This window comes from Triticum aestivum, chromosome 6D (genome assembly GCF_018294505.1).
Source record: "Triticum aestivum cultivar Chinese Spring chromosome 6D, IWGSC CS RefSeq v2.1, whole genome shotgun sequence".
NCBI lineage: Eukaryota > Viridiplantae > Streptophyta > Magnoliopsida > Poales > Poaceae > Triticum > Triticum aestivum.
The window spans coordinates 481,136,545-481,152,688 of NC_057811.1; the positions used below are offsets into that span (position 1 = coordinate 481,136,545).

The 16,144-nt window shown below is 45.0% G+C and overlaps 2 protein-coding genes across 2 annotated transcripts; both read right to left on the minus strand.

Moving 5' to 3' along the window:
* Positions 1–1,327: 1,327 nt before the first annotated feature.
* LOC123146166 (pheromone-processing carboxypeptidase KEX1-like) lies at positions 1,328–5,162 on the minus strand. The gene is made up of 2 exons (XM_044565753.1): positions 4,652–5,162; positions 1,328–1,397 (listed from the first exon to the last, which is right to left on the minus strand). Exons 1-2 carry the CDS (start codon positions 5,098–5,100, stop codon positions 1,340–1,342), a joined length of 507 nt encoding a protein of 168 aa, XP_044421688.1. The 5' UTR covers positions 5,101–5,162; the 3' UTR covers positions 1,328–1,339.
* Positions 5,163–9,170: 4,008 nt separating this feature from the next.
* LOC123146167 (acetyl-coenzyme A synthetase, chloroplastic/glyoxysomal) lies at positions 9,171–15,376 on the minus strand. Its single transcript, XM_044565754.1, has 18 exons — positions 14,654–15,376; positions 14,182–14,328; positions 13,940–14,095; positions 13,683–13,805; positions 13,427–13,595; positions 13,079–13,161; positions 12,847–12,948; positions 12,686–12,774; positions 12,478–12,568; positions 12,074–12,187; positions 11,225–11,301; positions 11,056–11,134; positions 10,880–10,948; positions 10,623–10,798; positions 10,448–10,504; positions 10,247–10,337; positions 10,029–10,127; positions 9,171–9,620 (listed from the first exon to the last, which is right to left on the minus strand). Exons 1-18 carry the CDS (start codon positions 14,861–14,863, stop codon positions 9,435–9,437), a joined length of 2,118 nt encoding a protein of 705 aa, XP_044421689.1. The 5' UTR covers positions 14,864–15,376; the 3' UTR covers positions 9,171–9,434.
* Positions 15,377–16,144: the final 768 nt, after the last annotated feature.

Genomic DNA, 16,144 nt, shown 5'->3' on the forward strand with positions numbered 1-16,144 from the left:
GGAAAGGGTGATGCAACAAAGTAGAGTAAGTATTTCCCTCAGTTTGAGAACCAAGGTATCAATCCAGTAGGAGACAGCACACAAGTCACCGAATACCTGCACAAAGAATCAAACAAACTTGCACCCAACACAATAAAGGGGTTGTCAATCCCTTCACGGTTACTTGCAAAAGTGAGATCTGATAGAGATAGATAAACGGTAAAGTAAATATTTTTGGTATTTTTGGTTTACAGATCGGAAAGTAAAAGATTGCAAAATAGTAGATCGGAAACTAATAAGATGGAAAAGATAACTTATATAATGGAAAAAAGACCCGGGGGCCATAGGTTTCACTAGTGGCTTCTCTCAAGATAGCAAATAATACGGTGGGTGAACAAATTACTGCCGAGCAATTGATAGAAGAGCGCATAATTCTGACGATATCTAAGGCAATGATCATGAACATAGGCATCACGTCCGTGTCAAGTAGACCGAAACGATTCTGCATCTACTACTATTACTCCACACATCGACCGCTATCCAGCATGCATCTAGAGTTTTAACTCATAAAGAACGGAGTAACGCATTAAGTAAGATGACATGATGTAGAGGAATTAACTCAAGCAATATGTTGAAAACCCCATCTTTTTATCCTCGATGGCAACAATACAATACGTGCCTTGCTGCCCCTACTGTCACTGGGAAAGGACACCGCAAGATTGAACCCAAAGCTAAGCACTTCTCCCATTGCAAGAAAAACCAATCTAGTAAGCCAAACTAAACCGATAATTCGAATAAACTTGCAAAGATATCAAATCATGCATATAAGAATTCAGAGAAGATTCAAATAATATTCATAGATAATCTGATCATAAATCCACAATTCATCGGATCTCGGCAAACACACCGCAAAAGAGTATTACATCGAATAGATCTCCAAGAACATCGAGGAGAACATGGTATTGAGAATCAAAGAGAGAGAAGAAGCCATCTAGCTACTAGTTATGGACCCGTAGGTCTGTGGTAAACTACTCACGCTTCATCGGAAGAGCAATGGTGTTGATGTAGAAGCCCTCCGTGATCGAATCCCCCTCCAGCAGGGCGCCGGAAAAGGCCCCTAAATGGGATCTCACGGGTACATAAGGTTGCGGCGGTGGAAAAGTGGTGTCGTGGCCCCCCTGATGTTTTTAGGGTATAAGAGTATATATAGGCGAAAGAACTAGGTCGGTGGAGCTACAAGGGGCCCACGAGGGTGGGGGCGCGCCTACCCCCCTGGGCGCGCCCTCCACCCTCATGGCCACCTCGTGGCTCCTCCGACTTCATCTCCAAGTCTCCTGGTTTGCTTTTGGGCCAAGAAAGATCATCGCGAAAGTTTTATTCCGTTTGGACTCCGTTTGGTATTCCTTCTTTGTGAAACTCTAAAACAGGCAACAACAAAAACAGAAACTGTCAGTGGGCTCTAGGTTAATAGGTTAGTCCCAAAAATAATATAAAATAGCATATTAATGCATATAAAACATCGAAACATACAATATAATAGCATGAAACAATCAAAAATTATAGATACAATGGAGACGTATCAATGTTCTGCACGCAGCCGCCGCCACCACTAGGAAAGCACCACCCTCTTCCATCGCCATCTGATCCCAGGAGCACAACTCCATCAAACGAGCGAAAATGAGTCACAATTGATGTGGAAGCAGATGATGAAGATAAGCAGAGGTTATATTATACAAAAGAAGAGGATATCAGATTGGTAAGTCCCCAAAATCCTCTTACTCTTGTTATGTAGACATCAAAGATATTTCATGTCTTTCTATCTAAGAATTTATTTAGGCTGGGTTCTCCTATTTTTATACTCCTGGACATTCATCTTATCTTTTGTTTAGCCAAATCTGACCTTATGCTTACTTTCTTTGTGCAGGTGAGTGCTTGGTTGCGCAACTCTGTGAATCCTATCGATGGGAATGCAAAGAAGGGGGAATACTACTAGAAGGAGGTTGCTGATGCATACAACAGCACAACCGAGAGTGGCCGAAAGAGGGATGTAAAGCACCTAAAGAACCATTGGTACAAAACAACAAAGAAGGTAACCTCTTTCAATGGCTGCTATAACCAGATCAGAGACACCTATGCGAGTGGCCGGTGTGATAAAAAATTGATGCAGCAAGCTTTGGACCTGTACCACAGTCGCAATGGACACTAGTTCATGTATGTGCATTGGTGGGAAGCTGTGAAAGAAAGCCAGAAGTGGAAGATCCATGTATACACAGAAGGAGATGGGACAAAGAGGTCAGCACCAGTACCAACTGAGAATGCTCAACGTCCCCCAAGAACAAAGAGGTCGAAGAAAGCTACAGGAAAAGATAACGAAGCCCCTACAGAGATGAATAACATGAAAGAACAGATTGATGCCTTTCTACAAGCACAAGCTGACACTAAGGTGCAGACGAATGAGATGAGGAATTGCAGAGTCGTCTATCTGCTCAAAAGGTAGAAGCTAACCGACTTGCATATGAGGCAACAAAGGAGAGGATAGTGGCGAAGTTAGCTGAGGAAAGAACCAAGTTGTTTGACAAGTTCACAGAGATGTTGAGTGCCGACACTACAACAATGGAGCCATGGGCAAAGGAGATGCATGTGAGAGCGGTAACAAGATTGGGGGATCAACTTTTCAAGGAGGGATAGAAGGTATGTAGTTTAATTCCCGATGCATAACATTGCCTATGGTGATACTTCTGTATGCAGTTCAACTTGTGGAAGTCCCATACATAACTTTTCTTTTTTAAGAAATGTATGTGGATGCATGATGCAGCATTTTTCTTTCTTTTATGTTAGGATATTTTTTCTTATTGTGGAATGCCTATTAGGATTAAGAATGTAGAACACAGAGTTAATCAAGATAAGTGACACTAAAAATAAAATAGGAAGAAAAAATGAATTTTGTCTATAGTTGGGCAGGTAACTCCCCTGCAGTTTTAGTAGAAATTCTATACTCTACTCAGAAATCTTCCGTCATGTTCCGCCCTGATGTAAAACTCCCCTGCTTTTTTTGAAATGGCAGCTGCACTATGTTCCCTTGTTCTTCACCTGGATTCCTATCATATTCCTTTGATTCCTATGTTCTTGCATTTTTCCTGTCCTATGAACCAAAGGGAGCCTCCTATTTTCCTTTAAATTAAATGCTCTAGCCACACATAGCTTGTGACATGCTTGTTTTTTTTCTTTTTTGAATTGTTTGGATTGCTTAGTGCTTACCACAAGTGTCACGTGGTTTGTGACATGCTTATTACTTGTGACATTTTAGAGTATACTATAACATGTGCCTTCCTTCTTATGTAGATGTTCTACACATATGCGCAACAGTGAAGGGTTTCATGTGCAAGGAAGCATAGAAGATGTGAGATAGTTTCTTTTTGAAATGAGAAGGATCAAAGGATACACCTACAAATTCAGTCTAAACATTGATTAAATATGATATGAGTGTTTACAAATATTTCCTTTATGAGTATTTGCAAACCTTCAGATTATGCTATTACTATGGGATTTTTTACTGTCATGGACAAGGCATACTTGTTGATATTGTTTTGATATCAAAATTGATGATTTTTGTTTGGAAATCCAGTTTTTTGATAACTTTCAATGTTTATGCTTGTTGATACCATTGATTCAAATGGTTACTGGTATTGTTTAAATGTAGTGGAGATTGCATGTGTTGGAAAGTAGGTGAGAGACAAAAAGTAAGAGGATGACATCAGAGAGAGTAGTTTCCATTGGGAGATTGTAGCACACACCAACAGCTTCATTCCAAATTATCTATGTGGATGGCTGGGGCACCACCAAGGTGCTGCCTCCATTGTGCATGCCCTTATAAGGACTTCTCGTCGGTAGGCAATCATAGTAGGCAAACTGAGAAAAAGTTGTTTTCCTATAGCACTAAAGTTGTCTCTTCAGTACTCAAAGTTGCTCTAATATAAAGTTCGTCAAAACATATCCATATGGGATCTAGTTTTTAAAAACTTGTCTCGAGAAACCCAACGGTGAAAACAAATCTAAATTCCAATACTCAAACAAAAACTTATGGCTTTTTAATTTTATAAACCCAAATAAATGCACGTACTTTTCTTTTAACTGATTTGTGCAAAGTAGAAAGCATTCGAAGGGATGAGGACTAGATACTTTCCCTTTTTGTAGTGTAATGATGACACGGGATGCTAGTTACCCCTTATGGCAGGTTTGCTCGAATGCACCCGTGCTAAGTGAGTTTATTTTGTCGCTTACTGCGTGGGCTCAGGAAGCCTAATTAGTGTAGCCGCACTAATAAGCATTTGGGAAGTTATCCGGTTTAAAAACTTAAGGGATCAAATTTTGCTGGTTTTGAAATTGAGACTATTTCTATACTTTCCAGAAAATTGAGGGAGGAAACATATACTTTTCCCTATTTAGAAACAGAGTGTGTAATACCGAGTGATGCTTTTATTTGTGTGCAGGCATAACCACATGCATAACTGATAACTTTAAAGTGCATGCGCATACAGAGTTTTACAGTTAATATATGTTTAAAGAGAAGCTCGCTCACATGATCTTGAAGCAAGTAATGACTTGAAGGACGAAGGAAGCTCGCATGCTCATGTATATATGGTCACTTTAGGAAGCTCGTTATTCTTCTTACCGGTTACCTCCCAAGACTCCCTTCTTCTCTGGAGCTGCTGAGGGCTTCTTCTTCCTGCCGTTTGAGTTGTCATCATCGTCATCATGGTCAGAGTCGTGGTCCGAGTGGGATTGGCCGTTGTCGTCGTCATCGTCGTCGTTGCCATCATCATTATCATCATCGTCGTCGTCGTCGCCGTCGTCGTCAATCTTCTTTTTGTTACTCCGGTGAGAGTCGGGCTTCTGACCTTGCTCCTCCGCGGATGCCAAGTCCGCAAGACCGCCGACAGGCTGGGCTGGGTTGGCCACCGCTTCCTCCTCCTGTTTGCAGCAGTGCACCGGCGGGGAGGACCCGCTCTTAGTGGCCGCCTGGTCCGTCTGCACGGCCGTGAGCGACTCCGTGGCGGCGGAGACAAGTAGAAAGGTGACGGCGAGCAGCAGGGAGGCCAGGCAGACGGTGGCGTGCCCCATTTGTGTGCGCGAGCTCACGCGCGTCGGCAATGTCTAACATACACACTGGGGTGGTCAGTGAAGCGCGCTGGCTGCGTGAATCCTCATGGCATCGAGTGCAGGGCGTATATATGCCTGTGTTGGGTTCGGAATGTGGAGGGCATAATCGAGTTTGAAAGCTGAGCTCTGTCTTGTGTGTGGGCTTTATTGCAAGGGTGAGTCACGCCTCACACGTACATTATCTCATGCTTTTTTCTACCTCACGCGTGCATTATCTCTTTGTTGTTTTCTCTTCAATGAAATATATCTTCTTTGTTCGTGTTGAGTTACGATTTAGTGCGCCAAGACTAGGAAGGAACTTGTGTACTCACCCGTTGCGATTTAATGCGCCAACGACAGAGCCAGAGGACACAAATCCACCACAAGAGACGAATGCCTCACCGCGAAAGGATCTGCAGCTTCTTTATTTACCGTTGCCGCTCCCAAAGCCAAGACGTTGAACAACCCAAAGGCTAAGGTACTAGGATCCTAAAACCTACTACACGATCCGCACGTGCAGGATCCGGCAACCCCTCGCTACCGACGATGGAGAGGTCATCGTCGGAGGCAGAAGGAGAGCCATCAGAGGACGGTGCCGGAAGGCTAGGCCCTCTTGACGGCGGCTAGGGTTTCCAGCCGCTTGTCAAGAGGAAAACGATTCTAGTATATCGTATTAACAAAATACACATAGCCAACACCCAAGTCGTCATAAAAAGCATAAGAGACACCATTTTAGTGATCTAAAAGATCTTATATTAGTTTAAAAGGGAGTAGTACGTGACCAATTCGAAGACTACACCGCCATCAATTCGCTAGCTTACGTCCAGCTAGACATAACTGTTGGTCGATGCATGGCTCTGGCATGACAAACTGACGGGGATCATGGGTGTTACGACACTAATAGAAAAAGAGGCTTTTGGCCCAGTTGGTAAGGCCCTTTAGTCCCGGTTTACTAAAGGGTCGTTACTAATGCCTCTCCCTTTTAGTCCCGGTTCTTACACGAACCGGGACTAAAGGCCGCGGCCACGTGGAGCTCCACCTTTAGTCCCGGACTAAAGGGAAATCTTATGATTTTTTTTGAATTTTTTTTATTTTCAAATTTCTGAATTATTTTAACCTCTAATCTCTAATCACCACCCCTCATCACTGCTCAATTTATCCTCTAATCTCTAATCATCCCTCATCACTCCAAATCATCTAACTTCCCGAACGGTCACCCATCCTCTCACTACTCCAGCCTGAGCACGATTAACTTCCGGGTTCTGTTCTCCCTCGTTTCCAAGTCTGCACTTGTTGTTTTCCTGACAATAGTAAGTTGTCAATCCTATTAACCCTCAGGAATTTAGCTTGACCATGAAGTGACACATTTCACTGTTTGAAGTTGAAACTATAGTTTTAAAAAACAATAATTATTTAGTAACACTAATATTTCTTGAATAATTAGTTTGACCACAGTTTGACCAGATTTGACCAAAATTAAAAAAACTGAAATAATTATTTAGTAACACTAATATTCTAGAATAATTAGTTTGACCACAGTTTGACCAGATTTGACCATATTTTTTCCAAAAAAAATTGAAACTATATTTTTTTCTGTTACTAGTGGCGCACCTAGCACATGGTGCGCCACTAGTAAGTTTGAAATTTTTTCGATTTTTTTTCCACTCTAGATCTTAAAAGCCCCGTAACTTTTTTTCTGTTAGGTTTTTGAGGATTTTAAAAATGTTTAACGGGGTTCCCCCCGTTAAATTCGGATTTAACTATTCGAGTAGATGATTTTTCATATAAAAAACTTTTTAATTCGAGTTCGTATGCAAAAGTTATGCCCATTTTACAAATTCCAGAGAGATTTTGCAAATAAAGTCGAAATTCATATTTGTAAATTTTCCCAACAACTAGACCACATATCACATGGGAAACTTATTTTATTTTATTTTTTTGACATTTCCATCATTTTCTTTTGTTTTTTCTAAAACTGAAAAGGTGGTCCACCGGGGGGGTGTGGTAGAGTTTGAAAATGGGACCTTTAGTACCGGTTCGTGCCATGAACCGGTACTAATGCCTCAAAGCCCATTAGTACCGTCCCGGTTGGTGCCACCAACCGGTACTAATGGACATCGCACCCTTTAGTCCCGGTTCGTGGCACCAACCGGGACTAAAGGGCCCAGGTGAACCGGGACTAATGCCTTAGCCGCACGAACCGGGACCAATGCTCACATTAGTCCCGGTTCGTGACTGAACCGGGACTAATGTGAATACTGCCCTATGACCAGAGCCCCTCGCTACCGGTCACCTGAGATTTTTTTTCTTCGCTTTAGTCACTTTTTTTTGCTTCGCGTGAGATCGAGGCAGGTACGGCGAGGCCAAGCCGGCAAGAGTCTGAAACTTGACAGATGTGTGTCGAGGGATGGGAGGGTGGGTGCATGGGTCGTCGAAGTTGTTGTAGGTCGGGGGGCTGATGGCCAACATGGCGATGGGGGAGGGTGGTGCGGCGAGGAATGCACGGTGCACGAAGCGCGCCGGCTGTGCCAGGCGGATAGGGTGGAGCAGGCCAGTGGCTGTACGGGAGGAAGAAGAGACGAGGTTGAAGATGAACAGCGCCATGATCTATTTTTGGCTGTTGGATCAAGATCTAGTGGTCCTGGGAAAAGTGACCTGACACAGAAAACGTTTTCAGGTGCCTGAGTAATTGGCACTCCTTTTTTCTTTGGGAAATGTTTGCAGCCGGCGGACCGGCCGAATTTTCGGCTGGCCGCGCGCGCTGCGTTGGATCCAACCCGATCCTGTGGCAGTGGAAGCACCCCGTAGCAGTCAAATCTTATCTCTTCACACGTGAACCTCCATCATTCGTTTTCCTCAGCCGTTTCTTCCCACATCGTCTTCTCCCCACACCCTCGTCTTCTCCAATGAAGCACGCGCGAGCCTGATTCCTCTCAGCTGCCCGTACACCGAGTCGCCGTGCTGATGGCCGCCGTCCACCCCCCGCGCTGAGCCACTGATTTGCTACAACCGGAGCCGTGGCTGCTGGAACCAGCCGCATCACCGTGCTACATGCGTCGAGCAGCAACGGCGGCGCTGCAATCGCATCCCTCGCGTGCTTGAACCCAGCTGCGGCGATGCTGCATCCTCGGCCGCCGCACAGACCGACGCCCGCGACGGCTGCGTGCAGGGGGCTGCAACGGCGAGCGTTGGCACGCGACCGACGACGCGATGCTGGAACCACTGCATACAGTGTTGCAACCATTGGCAAAATAGCTTGAAGCCTAGATCGAAAAAGTTTGAACCGTCAAAGGGAAGCTTCAACCAACATTGTTAAACTGAAAAAGTTGCAACCATTACGAAAAAAGATTCAACCTTAGATGGAAAAAAGAGTTTCAACCGGGCCCTGCTCGACGAAAAAAGTCGCAAGCGTTCTCAAAATAACCTTCGATTTTAGTTGAAAAAAGCTTCAACCAATAGGGGCAAAGCTACAACCAATGAAAAAAGTTTCAACCGGCGTGGAGAAAAGCTTCAACCGGTGTGAGAAAAAGCTTCAACCATGGGCGCCGACAATGCGAACGGTGACCTTGAGAGATGTGGCCGGGCAGCACGGCGGTGTTGCCAGTCTGCCGATGGGCGTCCATGACGACGGCAGATAGGTGCGCAGCGACAGAGGCGTTAGATGTGCTTCTAGACAGCGGTGTTTTGCTACAATGGCCACGACGTCCCGTGGAACCGACGGGGGGGTGCTGCAACGGCAACCACCGGCGATGAGGGCAGTGGTAGGCAGCGGCATGGACGGCCGGGGAGCTGGCTGGCGTACAGGAGATCACGGGGCGCTGGGGATGAACAGGCGTCATGGCTTTTTTCTTTTTCTTTTTTAACTAGCGAAGCAGTTTGGGAAGAAGGTATCGTGGATCTGTTATGGAGTGAATCCTACGTCAGCACCGGCCGAAATTTCGGCCGGCGTACCGACGCCTATCACTCGCCTTTTTCTTTAGACCAGCCTTGACAAAACAAAAGTTCAAAAAAAAGCCTTGACAAAACAATATTTGTTCCTACACACAAAAAAATCATTACACAGTTGACATTTCCTTTATTGGCGTATTTTTATTCGGCCAATCAATACATTCACGCAACTCTACGGATATGTGAGACACAAGTTTACAAAAGTGAAGCACAAAAGGAGAGAACATTACATTACACCTCGCTTCAGTCCACTAGCCTCAGGAGAAAATTGCACCAATTAAAAAGGAGACCAATGAACACTAAAACCAACCTTCTACCAACCACATAACCACATAGGGGAAAAAACAGTCGCATAATTTCTTTACATCCTAGCAATCTTTGAGCGCAATCAGCTGGTCGACGACGCCGGGGTCAGCGAGAGTGCTTATGTCGCCGAGCTCATCCAGCTGCTTTGCAGCGATCTTGCGCAGGATCCTGCGCATGATCTTGCCGCTGCGGGTCTTGGGGAGCCCCGGCGCCCAGTGGATCCTGTCTGGAGCTGCAAATGCCCCGATCTAGCACACAGGGAAAAAAAACATGTGAATGACAGGCAACAGATAGCATTGAAGGAGCTCAGTTGATAAGGATGTTTTTTTTAACTCTGGATTTGCCTGCATGTTTTGATTCTTTGCTATGTCTTCCTAGCCAACATAAGATTGACGCTAGCCTGGAGCATGTTCATCTGACTAATTAACAAAGAGTGTTGACTAGTTTTTTCTGAACTACAGGCCTCGTGATAATAGCTGGTGAAGTGGTGATTGTAGAATTGGTCAGAACTCACTTTGTTCTAAACAATTTTGGCATGCTGAATAGACAAATTTTAAGCATCGGGTCGCACACGTAAAGGCAGAATTTTATTTTCTGATGGTGTAACTCGCTTTAGAATGGAAGATGTGAAACATCCAGAAGCATCACGAAAATACCTGAGTGCGGACTTTTGATATGAGGCTCTTTCGTAGTTCTTCACTGTAAGGAACGCCATCCACCAAAGTTACAAAAGCATATATTCCCTGACCTTTGACCTGACGGACTTCTTTTATTAGAAATTTGAAGCAGATAATATGACAACAAGTACTGTACATGATGGGATTGAAAATACAGGAGTACAGGGGAGGATAGATAAAGTATCAGTGGGACATACCTCATGCTCAACACCAACAACAGCGGCCTCTGCACACTGTGGATGCGAAACCAAAGCAGACTCAACCTCTGCTGTGCCAATTCGATGCCCACTACACATTCAAATGTGCAAGATAACTCAGTTGTAGTATAACAATTTGCAACAGAAACATACTGAACTTAAACTCTAGCAAACAGCAAACAAACCAAATAAGCAGCTTACCTAACGTTGATAACATCATCTACTCTTCCAGTAAGCCAGTGGTAACCATCCTTGTCCCTGAGATAAACATATAATTTGCTAAACTGTTTAGAGAAAGAGAAGTAGCTGTATTGCGGAAAACTGAAATGCACTTGGATCTCATAACATGTTTGGTGGAAATACTTCAACAAGTTACCTGCTGCAACCATCACCAGTGAAATAGTAGCCAGCAAATGGCTTGAAGTATGTCGTCTCATATCTGTCATGATCTCCATAGAGGGTCCGGAAAGCCCCAGGCCATGATTTTTTAATGCAAAGATATCCACTACATTCTCCTTCAATCTCCTGTCCTTTCTCATCAACAATGACCGGCTGTAAACCATACAAATAGCAAAGAGTGTTAGAGAAAATGCATGGTCATATGTCTGTATTTCACAGATAAATTGTGTTTACCTGCACACCAAAGAAAGGAAATGTTGCAGAGCCCGGTTTCTGAGGCCAGGCACCAGGTAAAGGAGTCATCTGCAGAGAGCATTTACAACAGTTTAAATATTAATTTCAAGATCAGTCACTTTATCTCCCATGAAAAAGAAATTGCGAAGAAGTGTCAGCTTTTAAGAGGCACTTACCATGAAGCCACCAGTTTCAGTCTGCCACCAAGTATCTGATTTGGGGCACTTTGAATCCCCAACAACATTGTAGAACCATCTAAAATGAAGTAAAACACGCATGAGAACAACCTCTTATAAGTGTCCCTGGATAGTATTACTCTTTTAACACTTGATCTTATCCATGTACCTCCATGCACTAGGATTAATTGGCTCACCAACGCTTCCCAGGACTCGGAGAGATTTTCGAGAGTAGCGTGTAACATACTGCAAAAGCATATCAGGCAATAAGTAAAAAAAAGCAACATCCACACCAAACATACATATAAAAAAGGTTTACAGAGTGACCACTATGATTTTTTTTTATGCTATCCAAATCATATTACAGCCAGTGTGTTTTATTTTCAGTGTTTCATATTTGTAGTCTCCTCGTTGGATTCTTTCCAACCATCATTGGCAATAAATAGCTCGCTGTAGTTGTTCCGTACAAAAACATATCATGGAATCCGATAGTTAATAGCTCAAACTTGGAGAACAAGTGTTTATCGATTAATCACTAAATCTAACAGTTCTGCACAGTAGGAACAGCTCGAGACTCTTCTGGTTGTTAAGTCATACGAGCTTCTTAGCAACTTAAGTAACTACATATGTAATAAGCAGTGAGTGAATTATTGGTATGTTATGTTAGGTTGACTGGGTTGTCAGATGCAGATATATCGATATAAAAGCAGACAAGCTCCAAAGCACACGCTTCCAACAACCAACAGACAGTTCAATTCGTGTTCACTAGAACCAGCTGTTCGGCAAATGTTGAGATCTAGTGAACAATAAAAATTGAGAGAATATTGAACTTGATGGTTGATTTGCAATCATTTAAGATTTTTAATTAGACGACTTAGAATAGTGAATAGTTCTTCCCTCCATTCAAGACAACCAGATTGACAGACTTGAGCATAGTAGGGGTCTTAAACACAATGCCATCCAGCATCAATGGCTTGTTCACATTACTGGGAGCTGGCTTAAAGAACATCATGCATACCTCATTACCATCGCGCATGAGTGAACGGACGAGTGTTGGCGCGGTATAAAATATCGACACCTTGTACTTGTCCACAATGTCCCAGCACCTACCGGCATCAGGGTAGTTTGGAGTCTACATGTACATGATTCAAAGGCATAATTAGGCATAGTACAATTAAAATCAAGCCCCACAAAAATTATCAAAGCAAACAAATTGAGTTTTAAGAAATACATACAACAAGTACAATTTCTAAACATAAAAGTCTAGTGGATTGTTATGAATTGTCAGACAAAAAGACACGTCAAACATAATGACAACCCCGAAAACTTAAAACCACTGAATTTTCTTCCATTCATCAAATTTGGATTGAGCTGTCATGATTTCACAAAATCCTAAATAGAAAAGCTTTTAGAAATATATACCCCTTCAAAAACAAGAACTGCAGCTCCATTCAGGAGTGGGCCATATGTCACATAGCTATGTCCAGTAATCCAGCCACAGTCCGCAGTGCACCTGATGCCAACACACAATGGAAGGTATAAGGGAAAAACAGCAGTTTCTATTAGTAGTTCCCCAAACAAAGGACATGCTTTATATTCATACAAGTCAAAAACAAAATGTTCTGTTTACCAGTATATGTCTGTTGGCTTGTAATCAAATGCATACTTAAATGTTGTTGCAGTATACACCATATAGCCCCCAGAAGTATGCATAACACCCTACAAATTTATTAACAGAGATTAATACTCGAGTAACGTGACAACAGGATAATCTAGTGTAGCTTAAAGTACCTTTGGTTTTCCGGTGCTGCCACTCGTGTACAAAAGAAACAATGGATCCTCCGCATCCACCCATTCCACATCACACTTGGTAGGAAAATTGGTCACAACATCCTAAAAGATATGTCCAAGGAATAATGGTTAATTGATATTTTCTGTTATCTGAGGATGCAGGCCTGCTCTGAAATACAGGATGCATATTGGAAATATTGACAAGTTGCTGTTGAAGGGGGAAAAAATGCACCTGCCACCAAACATCCCTTCCCGCTTGCCATTTTGTGTCTTGCCTCTTCATTACTGACTGGTTTTCGTATGTCAAACAAATACCTGCTCAGCACAACAGTAGTCATTAGTCAGCATCAGCAAACTATATATTGGACAGTGTTCAGTTATATATGGATCTGTCAATGATTTAGTAAGTCATCATAACTACTGATCCCATTGTCAACCACTGACAATATATGGATCTGAACCTAATTTTCACAACAACACAAAATTAACCCCAGTAATGGCAAGCGTGAGAGTGTTGCCACAGAAGCCCAACGACAGCTCCGATTGTTTATGCAGTACAGAAGTCGATCCTAGTACATACCTACAGAGAATCCATTCTTCTCACTTTCCACCAGAGCAGCATCCACTATATCTTTGAGAAGAATGGGCTTGGGCCCCCTTTTCACGGCATTGCAAGTGAGCACAAGCTTAGGCTTGCAATCAACGATCCTTTGGGCCAGCGAATCCGCAGAGAAGCCAGCAAACACAACCTGAAGGGAAATTTGGGGTGCATCACATCATAAACGCAAACAGGACCAACCAGGATAACAAATGGAGCTTGCAGTTGCAGTGCTTGCCGAATGGACAGCACCGATACGCGCACACGCAAGCATGGCAATGGGAAGCTCCAGCAGCATCGGTAGGTAGATCACCACGGCATCCCCCTTGCCGACACCAACACTTTTCAAGTAATTGGCAAGCTAGAAGAAAGCAAAAAACAACAAATTCAGATTCAGCACCTTCCCCAAACCTCCAAGACGCAGAGCATTGACGTCCCATAGCACATTTACTGTCCATTCACAAAACAATCAGATATAGGTATATGCATCATTACCTGGCAAACCTTCTCCCGGAGCTCAGAATAGGTGAGCTTCCCATCCTGACCGGGCTCATTGCCCTCCCAGTACATTGCAATCTTGTCCCCATTCCCAGCCTCGACGTTGCGGTCGACGGCATTGTAGCATATGTTGGTTTTGCCCCCTTTGAACCACTGGCCAACACCAAGAACCATCACATGATTCACAGTCTCCAGAAATGCTAAAATTCAGTCAACAGCCGTCACCAGAAGACACCTACACTGATGTGGACAGGGCCCTTGCTGACGTCGAGGTTCTCGGAGCAGACCTCGCTGGGGTTCCACTTCTCCTTCCAGTAGAAGGCGTCGGCGATCTCTGACCAGAACCCGGCCGGGTCCTTGATGGACCTCTCGTACATCTCCTTGTACTGCGCCACACACCAGGAGAGATCACAACTTTAAGGCATCACAATCATGAGACCGAACGCAGCAAGAAAGGAAAGGAAGCACTGAAATCAAGATGAAAAATGCATCCTAACTCCCAGTCCCTGTTGCTATCTCTGTGTACGATCTGTCGGTAGAACACAAAATCGGCAATGTCCCTGTCTTACTGACTTGTATCCGCCACCAGCCATGTCTTGATCATGATCAGGACAAGACATTCGTGGGCTAAAGCAAGCACCGCAGTTGACAGCAAGAGCAGTATCTAGCGATCGAGGAGCAGAGTGGGTGCGTGCGTGTATATGTATGTACCTGCTTGGGGGAGGAGACGAGGGCGGAGGCGGAGAACTCGGCGCTGGGGAAAACGAGGTCGTGCTCCTCGTCGGCGAGCGACTCGCCGAGCACGACGGCGCTGATCCCGGAGATGGTCCCGGCGCCGGAGGGCAGCTCGGACATGGACTCGACGTGCCGGAGCTTGTCCGGGGTCCCGCCCGCCTGCTGGCCCGCGGTTGCGGCGCCCATGGCTGGCCCAGGCGGCGGCGACGGCGACGGGGAGGCAGAGGAAGGGGCGGGGCGGGTGGAGGTGGGAGATGCAGTGAGATCCAGATCCGGGCGGGGGCGGGGGGCGGCAGCAGCGATGGCTATATGCTATATAAATAAACGATCTTTGAGCGAGGGCGAGAGCGATCTCTCGGCGATCTCCGAGCGCGAGCGGCGACTGCCCGCCCACCACCCTCCCTTCTCCGACTCCTCCGACTCCTCTGCTGGCTGCTGGCTACCGGCCAAGTCGTGTGTTGACTTCCCTCCTCTCCTCGCCACTGCCAGCCACGGAGGGGATAGCGACCGGCGGAACCGCGACTAGTAAAATATTGGCAGGTACGGGGTGGCGCAGCTGGATGGGCCGGCGGCTTAGCTAAGCCGCCGGTCAGCGGCAGCGGCGGCACCCGCTCCACGTGAACCCGGAGCCGCGGCGGGTGGCGCGGGGCGAGATCGTGTAGGTTGGTGTGATGGGCGGCTTGGGTTGGCTTGGGTTGCAACTAGGCGCGACCACGACATGACGGCTTCAGGCGTGTTTGGAATTGATTCAGCAACAAAGGAGAAAATTCCTTTTCAGGGCGTGATGTGACTTGCCACCGAATAATAGTCGATTCTTCTTTGATAATATTAGTTCACGACCCAATTTCATCCCGCGCAGTGGCGAATCCATGAATGAAAATTTATCAGGGCGACCAACGGAGGCGGAGCCTGGGATGCTACGCCCGCCGTTGGTCACTGGGTAAGGGGGTCACCTTGCTCCGTCATTGGAGACCCGAAATGGAAGTTTATCTCGGCGACCGACAAAATACGACAGAGCTCGATGATGGCATGTTGTTGGCTAGTAGGTAAGGGGATTGCCCTCGTCTGTCGTTGGAGATCCGAGGCGGCCGCCCTGGCTTGCCCCAATGCCGGGATCACCACTGCTCTCACTTATCATGCTCGGCCTAGCCGTTGGATATGAAATTCAAAATGTGCCATTGAAAGAAAAGTGTCGTTGGTCTGAAAAACACGCGGTTTCATTTATTTAAAATTGAAGAGCTACACAACAATTGTACATAAGAACAGCAGAGAGAGAAACATGGCGTGGCCCACTTGTGAGCTGTGCAACGACCACACGACGAGCGTCCGTTGTTCCTTTGTTTAGCTGGGGCTTATTTGATTCAAAAGTTTTTCATGAAAATTATATAGGGCTTGGAAATTCCAGTTGTATTGGTCTTTTGATTTGTAGGATTAAATATATATATTTTTGTTTGTTTTGTAGGATTA